The sequence below is a fragment of the Aquarana catesbeiana genome, linkage group LG02 (assembly GCF_042186555.1).
Source record: "Aquarana catesbeiana isolate 2022-GZ linkage group LG02, ASM4218655v1, whole genome shotgun sequence".
NCBI lineage: Eukaryota > Metazoa > Chordata > Amphibia > Anura > Ranidae > Aquarana > Aquarana catesbeiana.
The window spans coordinates 338,014,799-338,041,300 of NC_133325.1; the positions used below are offsets into that span (position 1 = coordinate 338,014,799).

A 26,502-nucleotide genomic window follows, 5' to 3' on the forward strand; every position below is an offset into this window, starting at 1 on the left:
GACAGCTCGAGGAGAAGACAGTGGGAAGAGACAGCTAGAGGAAGAGACAACACGAAGAGACGGATAGAAGGAGAAGACGGTGGGAAGAGACGGCTAGAGAAGACAGAGCTATTAACAAAGGAATTGTCAATTGTGGGAGGAGACAGCTCGAGGAGAAGACAGCGGGAAGAGACAGCTCGAGGAGAAGACAGTGGGAAGAGACGACGGGAAGGAGAAGACAGCGGGAAGAGACGACGGGAAGGAGAAGACAGTGGGAAGAGACAGCTCGAGGAGAAGACAGTGCGAAGAGACGACGGGAAGGAGAAGACAGCGGAGACAGAGGAGAAGACAGCGGGAAGAGACAGCTCGAGGAGAAGACAGCAGGAAGAGACAGCTCGAGGAGAAGACAGCGGGAAGAGACAATAGGAAAGAGAAGACAGCGGTAAGAGACAGCTCGAGGAGGAGACAATGCAAAGAGAAGGATAGAAGCAGAAGACAGTGGGAAGAGACGGCTAGAGAAGACAGAGCTATTAACAAAGGAATTGTCAATTGTGGGAGGAGACAGCTCGAGGAGAAGACAGAGGGAAGAGACAGCTCGAGGAGAAGACAGTGGGAAGAGACGACGGGAAGGAGAAGACAGCGGGAAGAGACGACAGGAAGGAGAAGACAGTGGGAAGAGACAGCTCGAGGAGAAGACAGTGGGAAGAGACGACGGGAAGGAGAAGACAGCGGGAAGAGATGACGGGAAGGAGAAGACAGCGGGAAGAGACGACGGGAAGGAGAAGACAGTGGGAAGAGACAGCTCGAGTAGAAGACAGCGGGAAGAGACAGCTCGAGTAGAAGACAGTGGGAAGAGACAGCTCGAGTAGAAGACAGTGGGAAGAGACGACGGGAAGGAGAAGACAGCGGGAAGAGACGATGGGAAGGAGAAGACAGTGGGAAGAGACAGCTCGAGGAGAAGACAGTGGGAAGAGACAGCTCGAGGAGAAGACAGTGGGAGGAGATGACGGGAAGGAGAAGACAGAGGGAAGAGACGACGGGAAGGAGAAGACAGTGGGAAGAGACAGCTCGAGGAGAAGACAGTGGCAAGAGACGACGGGAAGGAGAAGACAGCGGAAAGAGACGACGGGAAGGAGAAGACGGTGGGAAGAGACAGCTCAAGGAGAAGACAGTGGGAAGAGACGACGGGAAGGAGAAGACAGCGGGAAGAGATTACGGGAAGGAGAAGACAGCGGGAAGAGACGACAGGAAGGAGAAGACAGTGGGAAGAGACAGCTCGAGGAGAAGACAGCGGGAAGAGACAGCTCGAGGAGAAGACAGTGGGAAGAGACAACAGGAAAGAGAAGACAGCGGTAAGAGACAGCTCGAGGAGGAGACAACGCGAAGAGACAGATAGAAGCAGAAGAGGGTGGGAAGAGATGGCTAGAGAAGACAGCGCTATTAACAAAGGAATTGTCAATTGTGGGAGGAGACAGCTCGAGGAGAAGACAGCGGGAAGAGACAGCTCGAGGAGAAGACAGCAGGAAGAGACAGCTCGAGGAGAAGACAGTGGGAAGAGACGACGGGAAGGAGAAGACAGCGGGAAGAGACAACGGGAAGGAGAAGATAGTGGGAAGAGACAGCTCGAGGAGAAGACAGTGGGAAGAGACAACGGGAAGGAGAAGACAGCGGGAAGAGATGACGGGAAGGAGAAGACAGCGGGAAGAGACGACGGGAAGGAGAAGACAGCGGGAAGAGACAGCCCGAGGAGAAGACAGCGGGAAGAGAGAGCTCGAGGAGAAGACAGTGGGAAGAGACGACGGGAAGGAGAAGACAGCGGGAAGAGACGACGGGAAGGAGAAGATAGTGGGAAGAGGCAGCTCGAGGAGAAGACAGCGGGAAGAGACAGCTCAAGGAGAAGACAGTGGGAAGAGACGACGGGAAGGAGAAGACAGCGGGAAGAGACGACGGGAAGGAGAAGACAGTGGGAAGAGACAGCTCGAGGAGAAGACAGTGGGAAGAGACGACGGGAAGGAGAAGACAGCGGGAAGAGATGACGGGAAGGAGAAGACAGCGGGAAGAGACGACAGGAAGGAGAAGACAGTGGGAAGAGACGATGGGAAGGAGAAGACAGCGGGAAGAGACAGCTCGAGTAGAAGACAGCGGTAAGAGACAGCTCGAGGAGAAGACAGTGGGAAGAGACGATGGGATGGAGAAGACAGCGGGAAGAGACGACGGGAAGGAGAAGACAGCGGGAAGAGACAGCTGGAGGAGAATACAGTGGGAAGAGACGACTAGAAGGAGAAGACAGCGGGAAGGGATGACTGGAAAGAGAAGACAGCGGGAAGAGACAGCTCGAGGAGAAGACAGCGGGAAGAGACAACAGGAAAGAGAAGACAGCGGTAAGAGACAGCTAGAGGAGGAGACAACGCGAAGAGACGGATAGAAGGAGAAGACGGTGGGAAGAGACGGCTAGGGAAGACAGAGCTATTAACAAAGGAATTGTCAAAAACCGGCTCTTGTGTTTTTATTACATTTCACTGCTTTTTTGGTGAATGGGTAGGGGCACCTGATTCCCATTCACATGGGGGAGGGCTTCCAGATTCCGATAAGCCCCCTGCCTGAAGACCCCGACAACCACCGGCTAGGGTTGTTGGGAAGAGGCCCTTGTCCTCATCAAAATGGGGGCAAGGTGCTTTGGGGTAGAGCACCCCCCCCCCCATGTTGAGGGCATGTGGTCTGGTATGGTTCAGTAGGAGGGGGGTGCTCGCTTGTCCCCCCCCCCCTTTCCTGACCAGCTGGTGCTCGGATAAGGGTCTGATATTGATTTCAATTTTTTATTTAAATTTTGGCGTGGGGGTCCCTGGGGACCTGAAGGGCCTGGTATGGACTTCGTATGGACTTTCTTTTACATTTAGCTTTCAGCGCGGGGCCCCGCTGACAGCTAATGACTCATCGGTTGCTAAGGATGCAGTGGCCGGCTTCCCGGTCCCCTCCTTAGCAACCAGCTATATACAGTGCGTTTAAAAAAAAAAAAAAGGTAAAACGCAGATTGCATGAAAACTGCATGCAAAAACGCATTAAGCGCAGCTGCATAGATATGAACCTAAACTGATGTGAAAGTGTTAAAAATAATGTCCTGCGTTTCTGCAAAAAGCATGAAAAAACACATTGGTGTGTGAATGGAGCCTGAATGCAGTTCTATCCAGTCATCCATCATTGTACACTTGGAAGAACTGGTATTGTAACATCCCTACTACGTGCAGTACCTCCCCTAACAAGTTGTCACATCCTGAAGTGTAATCAACAATCTCTAGCGCACAAATCATACACTTGTATACCATCACATTTTATATAATTGTATGATGATAATAATCAGGGAGCACAAAGCAGCGATGAGTACCCCCGAGCCGTGTAGGTAGGTAGGTAGGTAGGTAGGTAGGTAGGTAGGTAGGTAAAGGTATAAGCACACAGCATGGCTCACACAGCAGCTGAGCGCTGGACTAGACAAGACAAACAGCGGAGGGGCGTGGTCTGTACGGCGTAGGGGCGTGGTCTCGGCGGCTGACCCGCACACACTGTGCCATCACTTCCTTTCCCAGCTCCCTCCTCCTTCTCCCGCTGATACCTCCACACAGCAGCCACATGACTCGGAGCCGTGCACCGTGCTAGCAGAAGGGAAGAAAGCCTCTCACCGGCCAGCGCTCTTCTATTCAGCAGGCTCCCTCTTTCTTCCCTTCTGCTCCCGGTCCCTCTTCTTCCCTTCTCTCTCCGGTTTGTGCTTGTGCCAGGCGCCATGCCCAATATCGTGCTGTTCAGCGGCAGCTCTCACCAGGACCTCTCCCAGAAAGTGGCGGAGCGGCTCGGACTGGAGCTGGGCAAGGTGGTCACCAAGAAGTTCAGCAACCAGGAGACCAGGTGGGTGAGCGCTCATTGCATCATCATGTGTGACACGGGCAGAGTGGGTCCTGACTCCTTTCATTCATTGCTGGGCACATCCGGTGACTGGTGACCCCCTTCATGTTGTATTTCTGGATGAGCTGATCTATTGTTGTCTGTGTGATCTCTTCGGCCATGACCATAATTCCTGCATCATTACTGATCAGCCTGTGTTCCTGATTCATCATGTGCTCTCATGCTGCCTCCATCAGGCTTAATTCTATTAGGATCACTTGTCTTTGGAAAGCCGAGCACTGCTTGCTTCCTGATTAGAGCTGGCCATTGCTGGAATTCACCCCCAGGCATGGAACAGTCTACTGTGTTGGTTCTTCTCTAGTATTCTAGTAACCTGCCCAGCAGGGTGGACATTCATCTAATCCTTGGTGCTTACTGTGTGCTATTCAAGGGCTGGCTCACATCCAAGCGTACACGTTCCTGTGCGATTCCCACACATTGCATGCACTACTTTTTCAAAACACACTGTACTGAACCACATGATACTATACGATTTGGTGCCCGCAAACGCACTTTGTGATCTGTGTTTGGGGTGCCGTTAATACATTGGCACCCACATGCAAGATCAAAAGGGAAGCACGTTTACTTGCAATGCAGAAAACGCATACCAAACGCACATTTCCAGCGCTGCGTTTTGGCATGAACTCTGTCTCAGTGCACGCTAATGCGATGCAGGAAAGGCACAAGATTTGCTGCGTTTTTCTGCATCGCACTCTAATGGCCGTACACACAATGTGAAAATCGCATGACAGATCTTCCCTTTTTTTTTTTTTTTTTCTTGCATTCTAGTCGCATATCGAAAATAGAGAATTTACTAAAGTGACAAATTCTCAAGATAAAAAATCGGATGCAATGTCATATGTTGTATTGTCGCACGACAACTGCCAATTAATCAAAAATCATACAAGAAAAAAATAGTTTTTATCCAATCGCATAAGCTGTCGTGATCGGCTCCCAAAAGCTCAGTACTAACGACCCGATTATCGTACGATCGCTTTGAAAGCAGTGTTTTTCAACCGCTTTTCGGATCGTGTGTACGGGTCATAAGCGATCGCACAGCGTCCATGCCGATCTGCTGCAGGTGTCAATGTTATCTTAACTCCCCGGCGGCACAGTGGTGTAGTGGGTAGCACTCTCGTCTTGCTGTAAGAAGGGTCACTGGTTCGAATCCCAACCATGACACTACCTGCCTGGAGTTTGCATGTTCTCCCTGTGCCTGCGTGGGTTTCCTCTGGGTACTCCGGTTTCCTCCCACACTCCAAAGTCATGCTGGTAGGTTAATTGGATCCTGTCTAAATTGTCCCTAGTATATATGAATGTGAGTTAGGGACCTTAGATTGTAAGCTCCTTGAGGGTAGGGACTGATGTGAATGTACACTATATATGTAAAGCGCTGCGTAAATTGATGGCGCTATATAAGTACCTGAAATAAATAAACTCCCCAAAAGAGATAGCAAAATTTAAGTGCAGTTGCCAGAATTGCAACACATGGGTGTGATCACCCGTGCAATGCGATTCAGGTGTGGGAGAAAAAAAAAGGGTCCCGTGCCATTTTGATGCGATTTCAGCCATACAAAATGTGTGGCTGAAATCGCACCCCACAGACATCGCATGTGATGTGCACAGGAATTCAATTCCTGTGTAATTCATATGCAGTGTTTTTCCATTCACCAGTGTGAACCTAGCCTGAAAACGGACCTCCAGGAATCGCAGCCCTTTTCAAATTCTGCTGGCCAAGAAGGGGTTAAAGGATAACCTAACCTTTAACCACCTCAGCTCCGGAAGGTTTTACCCCCTTCACGAGCAGGTCATTTTTTTGTTTAGCACTGCGCTACTTTAACTGGTAATTATGCGGTCATGTGGCACTGTACACAAATTAAATGTATATCATTTTTTTTTTTTTTATACATTTTTCTTTCTTTTGGTGGTATTTGATCACCACTGGGTTTTTTTTTTTTGTTTTTTTTTGTTTTTTTTTTATTAAAAAAAGGCCCACAATTAAGCAAAAAAACCCAAAATTTTCTTTTTTTTTTTTTTTGCACTAAAACCTATCCAATAAAATCACATTTCTTCATAAATATAGGCCATAATGTATTCTACTACATGTCTTTGGTAAGCTAAATCCCAGCAAGTGTATATTAATTGGTTTGTGTGAAAGTTATAGTGTCTACAAACTATGGTATTTACCAGGGACTTCTAAACAACGGGCCAGTATACTGTCCTTTGGGCTTAAGGGAGCCAGACTGTGGCCAGTGGGAGTAAAAAAGGTCCCAACATCAGTGGGAATAAACTATACCAGGTTGATGGGGTCAGTGGGAGGAATTGTGCCCCATTGGCGTAATTTGGGGGTATTATGCCCCGTTGGTATCGGTGAATGAAAATGGTGCCCCAAGGGGCAAATAAATGCAAGCACAGGGCCGCATCTGGCCACCACTGGTATATACACTGGCATTTTTACTTATTTTTAAAATGTATTAATAATTTTTGTTTTCTACTAGTGGTGTTGATCTGTGACTTTTATAGTGGGACTGTGATAGTGTGGCAGGCAATCTGACACTGAGTGGGGACTGATTGCCAGTGGTACTAATATAGTGATCTGTGCTAATACTATGCACTGTCTCTGTATTAATGACACTGGCTGGGAAGGGGTTAACACCTAGTGGAATGTGCCTAACTAATGTTTGTGTAATGTGTGCTGCTTTTTCCTAAATATCTTTTTCTTCTCCCTTCATTACATGGAGAAGAAACAGAGAGAGAATTCCCTCTGTACAGAGCCCTGTGTTGATTGTCGTGAATCATTTGTCAGGACCTGTTGGGGAAAACTCCCGCTGTGTACAATCACGTCAGGTGTCGGGGGGAGTGACAGGCACGCATCCTAAACCCAGAAACAGGGGCAGAGATGTACCAGTAGATCACTGTGTCTGTACGGGTCACCAGTCCACCACACATTGCGGGACAGTTTGGAAGCTGTTAGGGGAAAAATAATAAATGCACATACTGTAACTTTGCAGAAAAAAAAACTATGCATTTATTTTCCCACAGGAGCCTGCAAAGCATCGGACCTGCGATCGGATTGTAGGTGTAATGTCAGGCTCTTTCTTGCACACTCTCCCTCCAGCTTTCTGCCCAATCTTCCATACACACTTTCATTTAGAAAGCTGGAGGTGGAGTGAATGGACTGAGTGCGGTGATCAGAGCACTTGTGAACTTCAAGCCAGCAGTGGTGGCAGATGGGAATTGCAGTTCATTCATTCACAGATCACTGTGAAGGAATGATGCAGCTGTGAGGGCGGAGACTTTGTTAAATGTGACAACGTCTGCACTGGAGAGGAACCCACATCCGCTGTTTACTTAAATACAGGTGCAATATGTAATGTTCTAAAAGTTGAACTTGGCCTTTAAAAGAGAACTAAACTCCACAAAACACTCGCCTCCACCTTCCAGTGATGTGCCGGTTACATCCCGTGGCGCCCACTGTCATCATCTCCCTGGGCTACTTCCAGGTGCTGGGTTTGCGGTCTCTTGATTGGCCTGGTAGGAAATGATTTAACCCCATGCATGTACACGGAATTTAATTACACCTGCATGGAGTGTGTCAGAAATGCATGATGAGCTGCACAGAAGACTACAGACAGCCAGGTAAGTGTGTAATTGTAGTTGACATAGCATGTCTCTTCTGCAATAAAGAGCCACCTGCTCACAATTTTATTTTTATTTTTTTGGTTAATGCCTCTTTAAAGAGGAGTTCCGCTGACTTACTGCACCTGCTGACTTTTAATATATGGACACTTAACCTGTCCAGAGAGCCCGCAATGTCGGCACCCCAGCCGATTTTCGAATTGGCTGTCCGGTGCTGCCACCACCATTCACGGTAAAGAACACTGGCGGTGAAGCCTTTTGGCTTGACCGCCAGTTCCCTATTGTTCAGTGTGCAAAGCACACTGTGCTTTCTAAACGGCCCATTACTGCAGCTGCAGAATTGCTTGCAGCAGTTTTGCTCGCTCCTCTTGCCCAACCATAAGTCTTTAATTTTATGTGAACTCATTTACAAAATACAAAGTATTGTGTGGGCAGACCGTCTGTTGTCAGAGCACCAGGAGCAAAGCAATAGCTATACTCTTAAGCAGTCAGTAAAAATGGAAATAGAAAAATAAAGGAGATAAATCCACAAGGTGGCATACGCCTTAGGGGCCAGCAGATATTTAAAAGTACAGTATTTCCTTGAGTTATGCTTTAATATGAAAACTTTGAATTTCTTTATTTATTTTAGGGAAACCAGTGGAAATATTTTTAAAAGTAAAGGTCCCCTCCTACCTTCAGCATTTCTCGAGCAGGGTTCCATTGAACCGTAGCGTTCCTCCAGAGGTTACTAGGGGTTCCTTGAGTAAAGATCAATTTTTGCCTCTCGGCTAAGTACCGTATTGGCGTATAAAATGCACTTTTTTACCCTGAAAACAGAGCCTGCGTGTTATACGCCGATATCTGTTTTTTTAACCAGGGGGGCGGGGATCGGGGGGTCCATCCGCCTCTCCTGGCCCTGGGACAGCGCTGCCAGGACAACTCTAGATAACAATACTGCAAGCCCCCTCCCACACACCGCTCCCCCCATGCCATTGTATGGCAATTCAAACCCCTCCACCAACGCCGCTCTCCTCCTCCCGCTCCGCTCCCTTCCTCGAGTGTAGCTTGAGGAAGGGGGAGAGCATACATGTGACTGTCAATGATTCAGAGCAGAGATATGTCACATGACCGGGTCCACGGCGCCAATGGAGGTATTCAAAAGATCCACAAGTGACACAGGAGGAGCGGCGCACGAGAAGGGGCAAATGCAGGTATTCAATAGCTCCGATCCAGAGCATGCTGGCAATGCTGTCCCAGGAGACTGGGGGTCTCCTAGGAGTGCGGGGGGGGGGGGGGGGGCTTTTTAATGAAAGGGCTCTGTGTACCATGCAGGGGGCTCAGGGGTCTGTGGAAAGGTTTTTTTTTTCCTGAAACTTCCCACTTAAAGTCAAGGTGCTGTTATACATCGGTGCATGTTATACGCCGATTAAATACGGTAACCACTAATGGCAAATATCTTTTTTAGCTATCTATGAGATTCTTCTCACTGACCGCCAATGTATGGGCATTCCTCCCACTGGCATTCATGGTAATATATTGTGGGCTGTAGGTGTAGTCATTATTAGTAGGTTTTCCCTGAGACTGAATTATTTCAAGGGTTCCATGTTAAAAATTACTGTATTAGATGCCTTACCATTTGGTGAATGGCTTTTGGCACCATGTAGACATGTTCCCATCTTCCCATGGGAACACAATTGATGGGACGCTATATTGGCATGTGTGCATGGCTTGGCCAAGCTAACAAATAGCTTTTATAGTGGTGGAGGGGTGCAGGGAGCAGGATCATAGAGGGGATTGTCACTGAATTTTCAGAAAGGGATCTGTCACTATCAGAACAGTCACTGTTTCCAGAACAGGGGATGCCGACCAACTTGAAGGCCATCCAGAGAGATGAGATTGTCACTGCATGTATCAACTTGAGTGACTCATCTAATGCCTTTTATACCCAAAAGCTAACCTTTTGACCTATAGACATAGGAAGACAGTTGGACATGCAGATATACAGTTGTACTCATAAGTTTACATACCCTGGCAGAATTTGATTTCTTGGCCATTTTTCAGAGAATATGAATAACGCACAACATTTTTCACTCATGGTTAGGGTTTGGCTGAAGCCATTTATTATCAATCAACTGTGTTTACTCCTTTTTTAAATCATAATAAAAACAAACTACCCAAATGACCCTGGTCAAAAGTTTACATACCCTGGTGATTTTGGCCTGATAACATATACAAAGGGTTTTGAATGGCTATTAAAGGTAACCATCCTCAACTGTGATCTGTTTGATTGTAATTAGTGTGTGTGTGTGTGTGTGTGTGTGTCTGTCTAAAAGATCAATGAGTTTCTGGACTTCTGACAGACCCTTGTATTTTTCATCGAGTGCTACACTGACGTTTCTGGATTCAGAGTAATGGGGGAAGCAAAATAATTGTCAAAGGATCTGCGGGAAAATATAGTTGAACTGTATAAAACAGGAAAGGGATATAAAAAAAAATATCCAAGGAATTGAGAATGCCAATCAGCAGTGTTCAAACTCTAATCAAGAATTGAAAAATAAGGGGTTCTGTTGAAACCAAACCATGGTCAGGTAGACCAACTTAAATGTCAGCAACAACTGCCAGGAAAATTGTTTGGGATGCAAAGAAAAACTCACAAATAAGTTCAGGTGAAATACAGGACTCTCTGAAAACATGTGGTCTGGCTGTTTCAAGATGCACAATAAGGTGGCACTTGAAGAAAGATGGGCTGCATGGTCAAGTCACCAGAAGAAAGCCATTACTACACAAATGCCACAAAGTATCCCGCTTACAATACGCCAAACAGCACATAGACAAACCTCAAACCTTCTGGCACAAAGTCATTATGATGAGATCAAAATTGAGCTTTTTGGCCACAACCATAAATGTTACATTTGGAGAGGAGTCAATAAGGCCTATGATGAACGGTACAGAGGTGGATCACTGATGTTTTGTGTATGTGTGAGCTACAAAGGCACAGAAAATTTGGTCAAAATTGTTGGCAAGATGAATGCAGAATGTTGTCAAAAAATACTGGAGGCAAATTTTGCATTCATCAGCCAGGAAGCTGCGCATGGGACGTACTTGGACATTCCAACATGACAATGATCCAAAACACAAGGCCAAGTCAACCTGTCATTGGCTACAGCAGAATAAAATGAAGGTTCTGGAGTGGCCATCTCAGTCTCCTGACCTCAATATCATTGAGCCACTCTGGGGAGATCTCAAACGTGTAGCTCATGCAAGACAGTCCAAGAATTTCCAGGAACTGGAGGCTTGATTTTAAAGGGGGCAATACACAGTATTAAGAACTGGGGTATGTAAACTTTTGATCAGGGTCATTTAGGTAGTTTATGTTGTCATTATGATTTAAAAAGAGTAAACACAGTTAATAATAAATGGCTTTAGCCAAGCACCAACCACAAGTGAGAGAAGGTTTTGTTATCATTCATATTCTCTGAAAAATGGCCAAGAAATCATAAATTCTTGGCCATTCTGTGTAAACTTATGAGCAAAACTTTATTCTGACTGCTCTGTGGAATGAGGCTTGCCCTTTTCTATGGAGCAACTGTCATCCTATGATTATTGATCCCTTATTATCGGTATAAGATGATGACAGAGATGTGGCATTAACTGATCCTAAACTAGATTTTGTTTAAACAGTCTGTACATTAATAAACATGCATGTTCATGTGAGTGTGCAAATAGCCCTAATAATTAAAGGTTAAAAACTTTAACAGAATGGATCCGTTGTTTGTTCTGCACACCTATTAGTAAGAAACAAGGGAAGCTTGTAAAACTGTCTTCTTCCAAGCAGTGCAATAACATAGTATGACCTCCAAGGGTGTCGCTGCTTACGTGGATCAGGGCTGGTATTGGTATTGTTTTTAGATGATTATGTTATGTCTATGGTTATTTGTACTCCATTAATACAATTTAGTCTTCAGCATAATGTAAATGTTTATATAAGAAGTCCTGAAAACATTCCATCTAGCACAAAGCTATCAGTAAGTTAATTATTACTCTCAATGGTGTTGGGTTCAACATTTTTCTTGACCAGTTATAGCCCAGCAGACCTTTCCTAATGGAAAATCCAAACCATAACTAAAACGTTAGAGTCATATGACTTGATCTCAAGACCTTTAGGGATTTCAGCTACTACTAGCCAAGTTAATTGATTCAAATGGTCACATTTATCAATGCAAATGTTGTTGTGTTTGTGGGAGTTGTCACTATAAGCATGATTTCATGGTAATATCCTGTGCCCAGGAAGTACAGCTGTGTGTGCTTCCTCACCAGAATGACTGGATACCTGAATTTTTAGCTGTCTGTGCATTATATGCAAGCATGTGCGTTCAGTGGTATAGCAAAAGTATGAGCTGCTGCTGGCTGACAATGTTCAACCATGTGTAGTCAACAGCACTGGTCCATTGATTACACATTGATATTGATGCCACCTCTTGTCCTTGGTTGCTGGAACGCAGGCAGCTCCTACTGCCTGGCATCCTTGATTGTTGGGCCGCAGGCAGCTTCTGCTGCTTGGTGTCTTAGGTTTCTAAGATGTAGGTGGCTCCTGCCGCTTGCATTCTTAGTTGCTAGAATGTAGGCTGCTTCTGGCAGTTAGCGCCCTTGGTTGGTATGGCACAATTCAGCCCCGGACACATTATTGTGCCAATGGTTTCCGCAGGGCTTTATAGCACCCTTGGTTGCTAGGATGCAGGTAGCTTCTGTTGCCCAGCGTCTTAGGTTGCTAGGATGCATGTGGCCGTTCAAGGCTGACATACAAAAATTAATAATGCATAGTCAGCAGCAGCAGTACTGCTGACTACACATTGATGACATTTAGGCTGAATCCCCACTGACTTGCGATATAATGCAGGGAACATGGACGGATGTACATTTCCATCCATTTTATGCACATTGACTTGCGTTGGTGCACGTTTTGCCGTGCATTGACGCCCATTTAATGTTAACCACTTGCCAACCAGCAATGTACCCGTATGTCGCTGGACTTCGTGGTTATACCTGGATGATTCCTGCAGCTGCAGCCATCATGTTGGTACTGCTTTTTAGGACTGGTGGTCATGTCTTTTACACAGCTTTCTTGGGCTCTCCTGTCCCACCGGATCGGCTATGGTAATCCAGAAGCTGACATCTCTTCTAGTTTACCCGGATGTCACTTGCGCCATTTTCAAAAATCAAAAGCATTTGGAAACACTGACTTTGGTGTAATCGAATGCCTTTAAGGGCAAAGGAAGGATTTAGGGTCTTGTAGATCCCAGATCCCTCCATAAAGAGTGCCTGTCACATGCCTATTGCTGTCAAAAGGATGTTTACTTTTCTTGTGATTGATTAAAAAATAAACAATTTTAAAGCAGCGATGTAAGAATAAAAAATAAAATAACTGTAATTTAAAAAAATATAAACTGCTCCCGTCCCCCTGTGCTCAATGCACTCACTGGTCTCACACGCACACAAACAACGATCATCCCACAGGTGAGGTATCACCACTGTCAGTTCATGGGCAGTAATTCTAGTACTAGACCACCTCTGTAAATCTAATGTGGTAACCTGAAAAGGCTTTTAAAGCTTTGCCTATAGTAAAATTTTCGCTTTTCGCTATTGGGTTATGTATTGTGTTTTTCTGCATTAACATTCAAAAAAGTGTATTTTTTTTTTTTTTTCCCAGGGGGAAAAAAAATGCTTTTAAAAAAACTGCTGCGCAAATACCATGCAGCATAAAAAAAAAAATAGCAAAACCCACCGATTTTTATTCAAGGCCTATGCTTTAAGAAATTATATAATGTGTTCTCAGTAATTTTCCAGCAAAAACTGTTGCATGTAAAAAAAAAAAAAAAAAAAAAAAAAAAAGTGCCAGAGAAGGCCTAGCCAAGTGGCTAAAATGAATTGCATTTTGCAGGATCTCCTGCGACCTTACATCCTGTGGGTCACAAAATCACCAAACTTTTTTTTTTTTTTTTTTTTTTCCTTTACCCGTATTGGATTGTGCTGTGACCTGCATTTAACACGAGTTGACCTGCGTTGTGTTAAAATGCATACATGTTGCATTTTGGCACAATGCAACACAGGTCAATGCAGCTTTGACGTGTGAACAGGACACATACATTTTTTTTATTTTTTTTTTTTGGGTCCTTGTGTTGACGTGTTTTTACAGCTGTGCTAAAATGCTAATAAATGCACTAGTGGGAATTGCCTCCTATAATAGGCTGCATTAACGTTACATCATGTGCACAGCATAAATAATGCTGAAATGTATGGCTCTGGATATGTATCCTATGATTTTTATTTTTTTTAAACATTGAACACACCGCAACATTATGACCTCAGACCCAGCTTTATGAATGGACCAATAGACCTATACTCCTGTGAACAGGTGCAGACAAAACTACACTGTACATATCTGTATGCAGCATTTAAAGCCCATGGAATGAACACTAGTTGAGAATTGGGGGGGGGGGGGGGGGGATAATTTGCCTGTTCTTGCTTTGATGCTATCTTTTTTTTTTTTTTTTTTTTTTTTTTTTTTCCCTACCTTGGGCAATGACCTGGTTGGATAGTGAACATGTGGTGCAAAGTCTACAGCAGCACATTATTTGTTATCCCTCTTCTTTCAGTGCATCCTGTTTTAAGGATAAAATGTTATCATTGGCCTGTGAAGCCACTCAAAGTTATTTACTCAGCATTACAGCCTAATCTTTAAACACTCTTCTAACTACACAATCAGACTTATTGCTCACTACTTTATCTTTTCCTCTTATGCTTGTCTACAGGATTATAGTTCTTTTCTAGAATACTTTGCCTTGGTCATTGGACTTTTTTTGTAGGCAGTCTATAATGCCTGCAGATGAATGACAGATGCCCAAGAAGACATAACCAGTCACCATTGTACAACAGTGGTGCCAGAAGATACCTTGCCGGCCGTTCTTGAATGAAGTTTGGATATAAACGTTACTTAAATTGCTGTTTGTCTGAGATAAGATGGCACTGGAGGTTACATAGTTTGATTGAAAAAAGACACACGTCTATCTAGTTCAACCAATAAAAGGGCGGAAAAAAGATACAATCCTATAGATATCTTCTTAAAAGTTTTAAATGTGTGCTTGGGCAGCCGAAATATACCTGTTTATGTACAGAGAAGGCCAGAAAAACCTACCTCTTAAAGCGGTATTAAACCCAAAACCAAAAATGTAATTTATTGCAGTTTACCAATCCTAAGATGTGGTGGCTGCCTTAGTGTTCTTTTTTTGGATTTTTTCCTCTGTTTACCCATGGTAATCTGGCCAGTAACACACCACCTGTATTAGAATGTCCTCCCTCTGGATAAAATAGCACAGGGACATCTTTGGACAGCAGCATCATCAGTCTGGCAGGAAGAGAAGTGTTAGTGTATCTAAAGCTGCTAATACATTTATCAAATTTCAGCCAAACTCCAGCTCACACTGCAGTTACAGCAACAGTTTTTTTTTTTTTGTTTTTTTCTTTTGAGATAAGAATAAATAAAATCTAAACTTTTTGTAAATACCCCTGTCAGTGATCAATGTTTTGTTTCATGCCTGCTACATCAACTTGGAGACAGGGGGCTCCTCCCATTTGTGAATGAGGGACTGTGATGCACATATATCCCAGGAGGCAAAGGGAACACAGTGCACGTCATTCACCCAAGCGAATGCTGAGCATTAAGGGCAGAATCAAAGACTCTTCATTTAACATGCGGACTGCCCATCCGCAATGTACCGGATGGACAGCCCTAACAGCCAAAGCGACTTATCTGTGTGTCGCTGCCTGCTTCCGGGTTTAAGATGCACACCCCCCTGCTGACACCCGCTGTCAGCAAGTCCTGGCCAATGATTCATGTCTGGGACCTGCGGATCGGCTGTGTCAAATCACAGCATGGAGCCCTTTGTTTAGGTCGCTGTACAGAGGGAAGATCGAAACCGAGATCTGTAGTAAAAAGGAGCACACGTTGTTAGGCACACAACCCCTTAAAGGGATAAGTTCACCTTTTTAGTAACATGTTACACCTGTATTTGGGATGTAACATGTTCGTATGGATCTGTCCCCGACCACCCATCCCCCCCCCCGTATGGTACAGCACTTCTTCTTTTTTTTTTTTTTTTTTTTCCCAATGACACCCCAGTGCATCTGCATTAGAGTATCACAACTCGTGCTATTTTACTACTGTACCTTGTGTGCTGTGTCAAGAATAATAGTCCAGGTGCAGTTATTTGTACATTCTGGTGCATTGGTAGAAAATGTATATTTTATTGCCCAACATAATGTGTTTACGCAGCACATAGATGTGAATGGGGCCTTTATGGTTTTTTTTCATTACATGTTATCAATTACTGTTCCTATTTTACTGTATATAAAGAGCGTTCGAAAAATAACCAGAAACATCGAGTAGGCCACTGCTATAATAAAAAAAAAAAAAAAAAAGCCAATGTCGGTCTATCATTTTTCTTGCGACCTCCATCTTCCTACAGCTAGTGTTTTTCAATATTTTCACAACTTTTCAAGTAACAGGATTAAAAAAGAACCAACATAAACATAATCAGTTGAAATTTTCTAGCAAGATGGAGAATGTTGGTGCGTGATAAGAGCTTCCGTTGCATGTTGCAAAGCCCTTGATAGTCTTGAATAACCTTTTTTTTTTTTTTATGGGGCATATCACTTGTAAAGCTTTTGTACTTTTGATGCATGTTAATTCTGTCCAAAAAATGTCTTTAGAAAAACTGCTTTCACTTTCCAAGTCAAATATGTTTTTCTAGATAAGTGTTCCTCTATACAAAAATTGATAAAATGGTACCTTTTAAAAGTACATCCAAATATTTAGACTGGGTTCACACTGTTGCGAATTGGATGCGGGTTTCCTCTATGGAGTGGGTTCACACATCTCCGCAGCGGCTCCGGTGTGAATTGCACAGGAGTCCTGTGTCTTTTGGCTCGTTTCAGGTCTGAGTTCAGCCAAAAATTTGGGCTGAAAGCGGACCTGAAATGGTGAATTGGGACACACCGGACTGCTGTGAGCTGGAGTGTGCTGCAGTGTGAACCTAGTCTAAATGCCTGTGGGCAGCCTAAAGAGGTCCCTTCTCCAGACCATATTCCTATTTGACTATATGTGCATTCAATATATTTAAAGTAGAAGTTCATCCTAAAATTAACAAACTCTAAATGTACTGGCAGCCACATTCTAAGACTATTTCTCTAACCCTGTAAAGCAAAAATCACCATACCTACCTTTTCTGCAGCCGATCCAGTCTCCAGTGGTGGATGCTGAGTGGAAGTGACGTCACCCATAGACTTGCTATGGGGCTTCCATTGTCGGCTGTCTCTAGTGCACATGCCTACACAGAGAAGCCACAGCTGAGCGTAGGATCCGACCGGATCGGCTGCAGAAAAGATATGTATAGCTTTTTTTTTCTTTACAGGGTTAGATCGATTCATCTTTAGAATGTGGCTGCCAGTAGATCTAGAGTTAGTTTTAGGTTCAACTTCTACTATAAAGCTCCATTCACACCTGGGCATCTTGGGATCGTGGCAGAATCGGTGCGATTTTTGCCCGTGATCTCATAACGCACTACAATCTCAAAATGCAGACTTGGGTACTATTTTATTGGCACCTAAAACCAATGCTGTTTTTACACGATTGTAGAGTGTTTTATCGCACGGAAAATCGCATTGTGTGAAGCTTCTCATTTAAAAGCTCCTGCTCCTTTTGTGGGCAACAAGCTTCATGTTTTTAGATGCCGGTTTCTAGCTGTCAAGTTTAAATCCTTCAGGAGAGGTTGAACAATGTTCTGTGTACATGAAGCCTAACCCTGGAAATTACATAGCATGTAGGTCATATACCCATTTAGTTTCTCTATGTAGAACTCTTTGATCAAAGTTGCCCCCTCGTAGATCCTCATATATCCTATCGAGGGTGGCAAATTTGAACACGTGGGGATCATACCTGTGTTTGAAGGCCACATGGTGGCCTATAGTGGTATTCAAAATGCCACTGGACATTCCAACATGACAATGATCCAAAACAGAATAAAGGCAGAATAAAGTGAAGGTTCTGGAGTGGCCATCTCAGTCTCCTGACCTCTGGGGAGATCTCAAATGTGCAGTTCAAGACAGCCCTAAAACTTACAGGAACTGGAGGCTTTTTGCCAAGAGGAATGGGCAGCTTTACCATATTTGCGCAACAATTTTTCAAACGCATTAGATTTAAAAAAAAAAAAAAAATTCATGAATTAAAAAATATCAAAACAGTAAAGCTAGCCCAATTTTTTTTGTATAATGTGAAAGATGTTAGGTATCCATTTACACGGCATAACATGTCACACTTCAAAATTGCACACACACTCTTGGAATGGCACCAAACTTTGGTACTTAAAAGGTGATGCTTTAAACATTTTTACAAGTTACCAGTTTAGAGTTATAGAGGAGTCTAGTGCTAAAATTGCTGCTCGCCCTCTAACACACTCAGCGATACCTCACTTGTGTGGTTTGAACGGCATTTACAAATGTTGGCGTGACTTGCGTGTGCGTCCGCTTATGAGCGCTACCTACCAGGGGCATTTTTTTTTTTTTTTTTAGCACTTTTATTCCCATTACAAGGAATGTAAACATCCCTTGTAATAGGAATGGTGCGTGACAGGTCCTCTTTATGGAGAGATGCGGGGTCAATAAGACCCCACATTTCTCCCACAGGCTGGAAAGCATGAGATTAAAAAAAAAAAAATTACAATCGTGGCCCGGAAGTGACGTAACGCTGCACCGGGGCCTCCAACGGTCATAGAGATGACTGGTGACCATCTGGTCACTGGAAGTCTCTATGGTCGTCATCCGGCGGCGGCCGATTCTTTCTCCGGGTCCCTGATGGCACGGGAGAAGCACTGGATGGTGGGGGAGATGTCCCCTCCTGTTGCCTGTAAGAATGATCAAGCAACGAAACTGATTGTCCCTTATGGTGCACAGAATCGTTGGCTGAAAACAAGGATATCTGAATAATGCCTGTAGCTGCAGGCATCATTCAGATATTCCCACTGGAAGTCAAGGACGTCATATGACGGCCTTGGGCTGGAAGTGGTTATATATAGATATAGATAGAGTTTAAATCTTGATTTCTCTAAAAACAAAATTACCTGGAACCCATTATTTTTGTGTCCCGACTATACATCTAGAAATTCATTGTATGTTCTAGCAGTGGTAAGCTATCCTATTTGACACCAATTTTCTGTTACAGTGATCTTCGCTAAGAACATGATTTTTTTTTTTTTTTGTTTTTTACATTTTTTTTCAGTAGTACATTGTAATAAATGATTAAGATGGCTATGGTATACTATATACAGAAGCTGTGGCTCCTGTTCTCTATAAATTGCAGCAGTACTTTAATCCATTGGATCACGCTTCTTCCCGTAGTATAAACACTGGGCTAATCCACTCGGATGGTGGAACCGTTTTAAGAATGTTTTTTGCGTATAAGCATTTCCTTTTCATTGGGGAATTAGAACATTACGATGGCGTTGAATGAATTGATGGAATGCTGGCTGCGGCTCATGCACAAGTAACATTTGCCTTGTTGCTTGTTGTACCAACCTCCGAATGTGGTGTTTGGCAGGCACAGCAGAGCATGTCAATGAGAAATAATGTTTCCTTTAAACCACCTCGTGACCCAGTGCGAGTCTGCTCACTTCAAAAATGAACCTCAAAATAATAAGGGGTCTAAACAGGCACTTTGATATGTTAAGTACGGCAGACACTCCACTTCTCAACCTGTAATGGAAAATCCTGATCATACGCAACCTCTCATGAGTTAAGGATTGCTCAATGTTACATGGCACAGTTCTCCTCAAAGTAATAGTAAAGCCACATCTAATTGGTCTATACTTTTTAAAAGATTTTATTATATGTAAAAAAAAAAAAAAAAGTTTCTATTCACATATATGTAATTTACAATTTGCATAAGAGAACATATACTTCCCCACACATCGTACACAGACAGCTGGATGTGATGATATCACTCTAACTCCGCCCTTACGTGTTGGGCCCTGTAGGAGGGGACTTTCATAAAGAGGAACAGCAGGCAAGCCGATTACACTTTATAGGCTCACCTTGGTGTTCCTCACCAGCTCTACTCCTCCTCTTTCCTTTTTTTTTTTTTTTTTACACCTGGCTGGTTCCTGTACTGGCAGCAGTGGGGACTCTGCCCCTGGGGGGTTGTGTTGTCCCAGTACTTTTATCTTTCTTTCCTTCCTCTGAGATGCCCCTATGTCCGCCCCTCTGATCCATTATGTCCTTTCTCCACATCTGAAGTCAATCAGCACGCACCCAATCAATCCTGAAGAGGCAAGTCTATCTTGCGAAACGCATTGACGCTAAACCATGGAACAACATTGGGCCACGTTTTTAGTGATCCACACTAACACTATATTGTTGGATTTCAACTTGCTTTATGATACATTGTGGCTCACAATTTCCATATTATAGGATTGGGTATCTGTTGACTCCTTGAATACAGAGGGAGTTTTTTTTTTTATCTCTTTTCATGTTTGTTATATTTTAATGTATTCTAAATACATTTTGTTGTTGTGTTGCTGTTTGTAGAACTGGGACTTTAGGCTTTGCCTGCTGGCTTCTAGATGGAATTGACTGGTCCTTGTATTGTAGATTCACTTTACACCCTGCTATAAAGAAGTTGGCATCTTTAATATTGGGGTTGCACCGATAGTAGTATCCGTATTGGTGCCGATACCGAGCATTTGCAGGAGTACTTGTACTCCAAATGCTCCTGATACCTGAAAACTCAGGGACCATCGGTGTGGCACAGTCAGTGATCACTGACTCTGTCCATTCATGACTGTGCATCATAAAGTGTATTTATTATGTCTCAGTTTATGAATGGAGAGGAGCTGCTGTCTCCTGTCCAATCATCTTCAGTGCGGCTGCAGAGAAGGGCTGTGGAACCTCTAACCTCAGTCCCTTTCCATGTCTTAAAAGGGAGATGTCAGTGGTCTGTTTAGACCCCTGGCATTTCACCAAAGCCCCCCTAACCCCCAACAGGGTTGAATTTAAAAAAAAAAAAAAGTATCGGCGAGCACTTGGGGAAAAAAGTATCGGTACTTGTACTCGGTCTTTAAAAAAGTGCTATCGGTGCAACCCTATTTAATATGACTGGTTAGAATGTTTTGGCTTCTGTGTCGTGTTGGTAACTTGCTTGGTACCTCTTTGTCTGACTTGATCAACAGGTTGAACCAGAGCAAAATGGAGTTCTGTTGTGTTCACCTTTTGTACGCTTTTCCAGACATTGTTAGAATCTGGGTTGCCAAGTTTCAATTTGGCATTGTGTACTAAATGTGGCTCAAATAATGCTCTCCAAGATTATATAGAGGTTTTTTTTCTGTATGTAAGAGAGATCAGCTTGATGTAAGTAATGCCATCAGTGTATGTAAATTCAGCTATGAACTGTTTTTTTTTTTTTTTGCCATCTTTTACAGCATGTGATCACTACACCTTGGCACAGCGTTCATTTTTATGTGCCCTTGTGCATTAGCTCAATAGATATGTTGTGAAAGAGCCCAGAATCAGTTAAAATAGTTTTGTTATATCAGTTTACTAAGTGCCAAAAAGTACCTGTTGATCCTGCCAGAAATCTATTGAGCTCCTAAAGCAAGAGGTGTGTGTGTGTGTGTGTGTGTGTGTGTGTTTGTGTTTTTTTTTTTTTTTTTTTTTCCCCTCATATCCAACCAGTGGGTTGAATAAAAACATCTGACTCGATTCTCCCATCCACACACTTGATGTAAATGGGGGAATCCTCTCTGCCTTGTCTGTATTCTGACAGCAGTGAGACTTCTCCGCCATCAGAATATACTGATCAGTGCTGCAGGCTATAACTTGTATCGCTGATGGAGCAGGGAAAAACAGAGTGGTTGTATAGAAGTCGGACGGTAGAGCAACTTCTGCATAACCTCTGTTCATAAATTGATCAAAATTCGATCAGTTCCCAGTGAACTAGGCAAATTTTGATCCATGTATGGCTGGCCGCCTTACTTTTTTGTGTTCCCTGTCCACGCCTCTGCTTATCTGGGCCATTAGTGATCAGCCCAGGCTAATTTACCTCTGTGGCCTATAGAACAACTCCCACTATATAAGCTCCCATTCATACTACTATAGCACATCAAATGTCATGCATATGCACCTTTGGTAGGTTGGGCAGCCCGTTCACTTCACTGCTCTACATGCGACAAATGTGTTGAAGTTTGTGCACTCCTTTGAGCTTCATGCTTTTGTGTTTTTCCACATTTTACCACTCGTTCAATAACACACTTGTTTGGTGTGCCAATAAAAACTGGCATGACAATTTTTGCGCATTTGGAAAATGAAAACAAACACACTCTATTGTGTGATTTTTTGCATGCGTTCACATGCTACACTAGTGTGAACGTGGCCTTATGAAAAAGATTAGGGGGGAGAGATGTTCTGTAGCCCTAACACACTTTCTGTACTGGGGTGACAACACTGCTGCTCTGTAACAGTACAGCAAGTAAGTGTTGTTAACTTAGAAGTGTATTACTTGCAGACTCATCAGATTATCACTTTTAGGCCCCTTTCACACGGGTGCCTGCGCTAAGTGGAATACGTTTACTCAGCGGGGGATCTCTGCTGATCCCCACTGAGCAGGTGGATGACAGGTCTGTGTCCGGTCCGCTATGCGGAGTGAACGATAACACTTTCCCGCTCTCCTCTATGGGGCAATTGGATGGTAAAGGACAGGCGGTCAGTTTTTTTATCCGATTACATCCGATCCGCCAGACAGATGGGGAATAGAACCACCATCTGACTGTTTTTGGCAGATCGGGTGGCGGGGAGTGTCAGCGGACAGGTCTACTGATATCCACCGCTCCATAGAAGAGACTAGAGGGTCTGATTAGGTTTGTCTGAAAAACTGACAGGTGGACTTGATCAGACAGCCCATGTGAAAGGGGCCTTACTGAAAAGCTGATCACCAGGTGAAAAAAACAGTACTATACAGCTGTGATCATGTTTTAACCACTTGCTGACCACACACTGTGGTTTTACTGCTACAGTGCGAGCCAGCTGCGCAGAATCGCGTATGTATGTGTGTATAGATGCAGTATCTCACAAAAGTGAGTACACCCCTCACATTTTTGTAAATATTTTATTATATCTTTTCACACAACCGTTTAATGTCTAAACCGCTGGCAACAAAAGTGAATACACCCTTAAGTGAAAATGTCCAAATTGAACCCGATTAGCCATTTTCCCTCCCCCGTGTCATGTGACTTGTTTAGTGTTACAAGGTCTCAGGTGTGAATGGGGAGCAGGTGTGTTAAATTTGGTGTTATCGCTCTCACTCTCTCATACTGGTCACTGGAAGTTCAATATGGCACCTCATGGCAAAAAACTCTCAGAGGATCTGAAAAGAAAATTGTTACTCTACATAAAGATGGCCTAGGCTATAAGAAGATTGCCAATACCCTGAAACTGAGCTGCAGCATGGTGGCCAAGACCATACAGTGGCTTAACAGGACAGGTTCCACTCAGAACACCTTTTTGTTATTGGTTAGGGTTTTTTAATATGTCTGTATGTCCATTGTCTAAGTACCTCACTCAATCCCAGCAGTGTGGGACTTAACAAACCATAACCAGTGAAGATATTGATTCTTAGCAATTTGAGCAATGTTTTTATTCTTGAATAAACCTTGAATAAAGGTTTGTACATTTTTACCAGACTCTAGTATTGGCCTTTGCCATGTAGACCAATTTGATGCAGTGTGCAGCATATGGTCTGAGCACTGACAGGCTGACCCCCCCACTCCTTCATACTCTGCAGCAATGCTGGCAGCACTTCTACTTTGTTATTTGTTTAGTTATTTTTTTTTTTTTTTTTTGAACGGGTGGGCGGTCAGCCTGTCAATGCTCAGACCATACGCTGCACACTGCATCGAATTGGTCTGCATGGCTGTCGTCCCAGAAAGAAGCCTCTTCTAAAGATGATTCACAAGAAAGTCCACAAACAGTTTGCTGAAGACAAGCAGACGAAGAGCGTGGATTATTGGAACCATGTCCTGTAGTCTGATGAGACCAAGATAAACTTATTTGGTTCAGATTGTGTCAAGCACGTGTGGCGGCAACCAGGTGAGGAGTACAAAGAAAAGTGTGTCTTGCCTACAGTCAAGCATGGTCTGGGGAGCTACTGTACAGTTCATTGAGGAAACCATAAATGCCAACCTGTACTGTGACATACTGAAGAAGAACATGATCTCCTCCCTTCGAAGACTGGGCTGCAGGGCAGTATTCCAACATAACGACCCCAAACACACCTCAAAGGCGTGAACTGCCTTGCTAAAAGAAGCTGAGGGTAAAGGTGATAGACTGGCCAAGCATGTCTTCAGACCTAAACCCTATTGAGCATCTGTGGGGAATCCTCAAACAGAAGGTGGAGGGGTGCAACGTTACATTGTAGCAAAGTGTCATTTCTTCAGTGTTGTCACATGAAAAAATATAATAAAATATTTACAAAAATGTGGGGGGTGTACTCACTTTTGTGAGAGACACACACGTGTGTGATTCTGCATTTCCGGGGTAGGGAGCGCGTGTACGTGCCAGCTTTGCTGTCACTGGCTCCAGCACATGGCGATCAGTGGTTCCCAGCCAATGATTTCTGACCGGAACCCGCCAATCATCGAACCAATCTGAGAACGCAAAGCTCTTTTCTGGTAATAAAATCCGGCACTTGCTTAGTAAAACTGGCACACGTTACATATGGTGAACATTGTTAGGGCTCATGTACACTGCAGCTGCTAAACTCCCGTTTAGGAGCAGCTGGGTGTTTGTTTTCTTTTTTTTTTTTTGTTTGTTTTTTCAGCAGCCCCTGAATTCTCCTCAATGTTCTCTTATTAGTCATTAAGAGCCCTTGCACACTGGGGCGGGGGGCGGCGTCGGCGGTAAAACGCCGCTATTATTAGCGGCGTTTTACCGTCGGTATGCGGCCGCTAGCGGGGCGGTTTTACCCCCCGCTAGTGGCCGAGAAAGGGTTAAATACCACCGCAAAGCGCCTCTGCAGAGGCGCTTTGCCGGCAGTATAGCCGCGCCGTCCCATTGATTTCAATAGGCAGGAGCGGTATACACACCGCTCCGAAGATGCTGCTAGCAGGACTTTTTTTACCGCCCTGCCAGCGCATCGCTCCAGTATGCAAGCCCTCGGGGCTTGCACACTGGAATGAAAGCAGCGGCACTTTCGGGGCGGTTTGCAGGCGCTATTATTAGCGCAATAGCGCCTGCAAACTGCCCCAGTGTGCAAGGGCTCTTATAGTAGTTTAGAGGCAGTTGAGGTTACAGGCTTTTTTTTTTTTTTTTTTTAGAAAGCAGAAAAATCGCATCTAGGGCTGTTGTTTATTGTCATTTCCAACGCCAAATGCTTGTAACTGCGGCAAACTGGCTCCTACTGTTGTCAGTCAAGTCATGTGAGTGGGGGGGGGGCAGCTTGACACATACACGCACGCAGCCCAACTTGGGGAACGAGTCTCCCATAGCAAGTGGCCTGGAGAAGAGGAGGAACCCAGATCGCCAGGGACCTGGGAAAAGTTTTGGGGCTGCTTTGTTCAAGAGTATAGCACAGAGCAGATCGTTATAACACGTTTATTTGTAATTAAAAAGAAATACATTTTACAACCACTTTGACCCTGTCCATCACTGCCACCCTTCTGTGTAAACCACAGGGCCCCCCTCCAGAGATGTTCACTGTGTGTGTCCCTGCCTTGTATTGGAAAGCCTTTGCCTGATGACCTATTTATCATTTTACAGGATTTATATAGCACCAACAGTTTTAAGCAGTGCTTTACAATATAATTACATGTGTATCTTTTATGCAGAAAAACTTGTGCATTTTATGAAAATGCATTTTAAGTAGAAATCTCATTATTTTCTTAGGATCTGGTTGACATCTATGCACTGCAGTTAAGTGAGATAGGGAAACTATATAGGCCTATTTGTTTCCATGCATGCTGCAACACACACAAAACAGTGTGAATCCTGCCTGAAGAGTCCTGGCCACATCCTGCTCCTGTTTTCTGCCTTATTCCTGAGACTGGTTCATAATACTGATGCTTCCACCTATTTGGAGAGCTACGCCCTCAGCCATTATGAATGCGGCAGAGGTGTACATGTGTAGTCGGAGCAGGGATTGGCCAGGACTTAGTTTAAGCAAAGGCTGTATAGTTAAGATCTCCTAAAGCTGAGCTGCAAATATTCGCCTCCGTAGATTTCAATAAGGCCTCATGCACACGGGATGTTAAAATAACGTTATGAAAACGCCAGTATCTTTGCAGTGATTTTTTTTAACCTTTTTCAGCTTTTTGCAATAGCGTTTTTTGAGCGTTTTTCCGCGTTAGCGTTTTTTTTTTTTTTTTTCAATGGCTCAAAAACGTTAAATGTTGGTGAACAACGTTTTTGAGCGTTTATCAGCGTTAGAGCGTTTTTACAGCTGAAAAACGTCTCTCAGAACCCACTGGTCCTGGGTTTTTTTTTTTTTTTTTTTTTTTACAGCTTAAAAACGCCTATGCCATTTGCAGCTCAAAAACGCCTAGGTGGGCATGAAGCCATAGACTAACATAAACAGGCCTTTTTAAGCTGCAAAAAAACGCTCAAAAAAGCGGCTGTAAAAACGTCCGTGTGCATAAGGCCTTAGAAGGGAAGGAAGGGCTGTAAAAGTGAAATTGTCCTTTTAATGCTGTGTGTGTTGTGTTTTTTTTTTTTTTTTTTTTTTTTCCCCCTGTGTATAGTTTATTGCAATACCTATTGTATACCTATTCTATTTGCCTTAGTACACATTCATGCTCAGCTTCCTGCTTTGTAGTGCCACACAATGGTGGTGGTGTACAGCTCCTTCTCACAGTGTAAGGGGCCATTCACATTGATGTT

The 26,502-nt window shown here is 43.9% G+C and overlaps 1 protein-coding gene across 1 annotated transcript in view; it reads left to right on the top strand.

Annotated features, from left to right (window-relative positions):
• Positions 1-3,537: 3,537 nt before the first annotated feature.
• PRPS2 (phosphoribosyl pyrophosphate synthetase 2) overlaps positions 3,538-26,502 on the top strand; it is an 81,346-nt gene continuing 58,381 nt past the window's right edge. Inside the window, exon 1 of the mRNA XM_073614855.1 lies at positions 3,538-3,876. Within this exon, the coding sequence (XP_073470956.1) occupies positions 3,755-3,876 (122 nt within the window). The 5' untranslated portion in view covers positions 3,538-3,754. The remainder of the gene's footprint in view (positions 3,877-26,502) is intronic.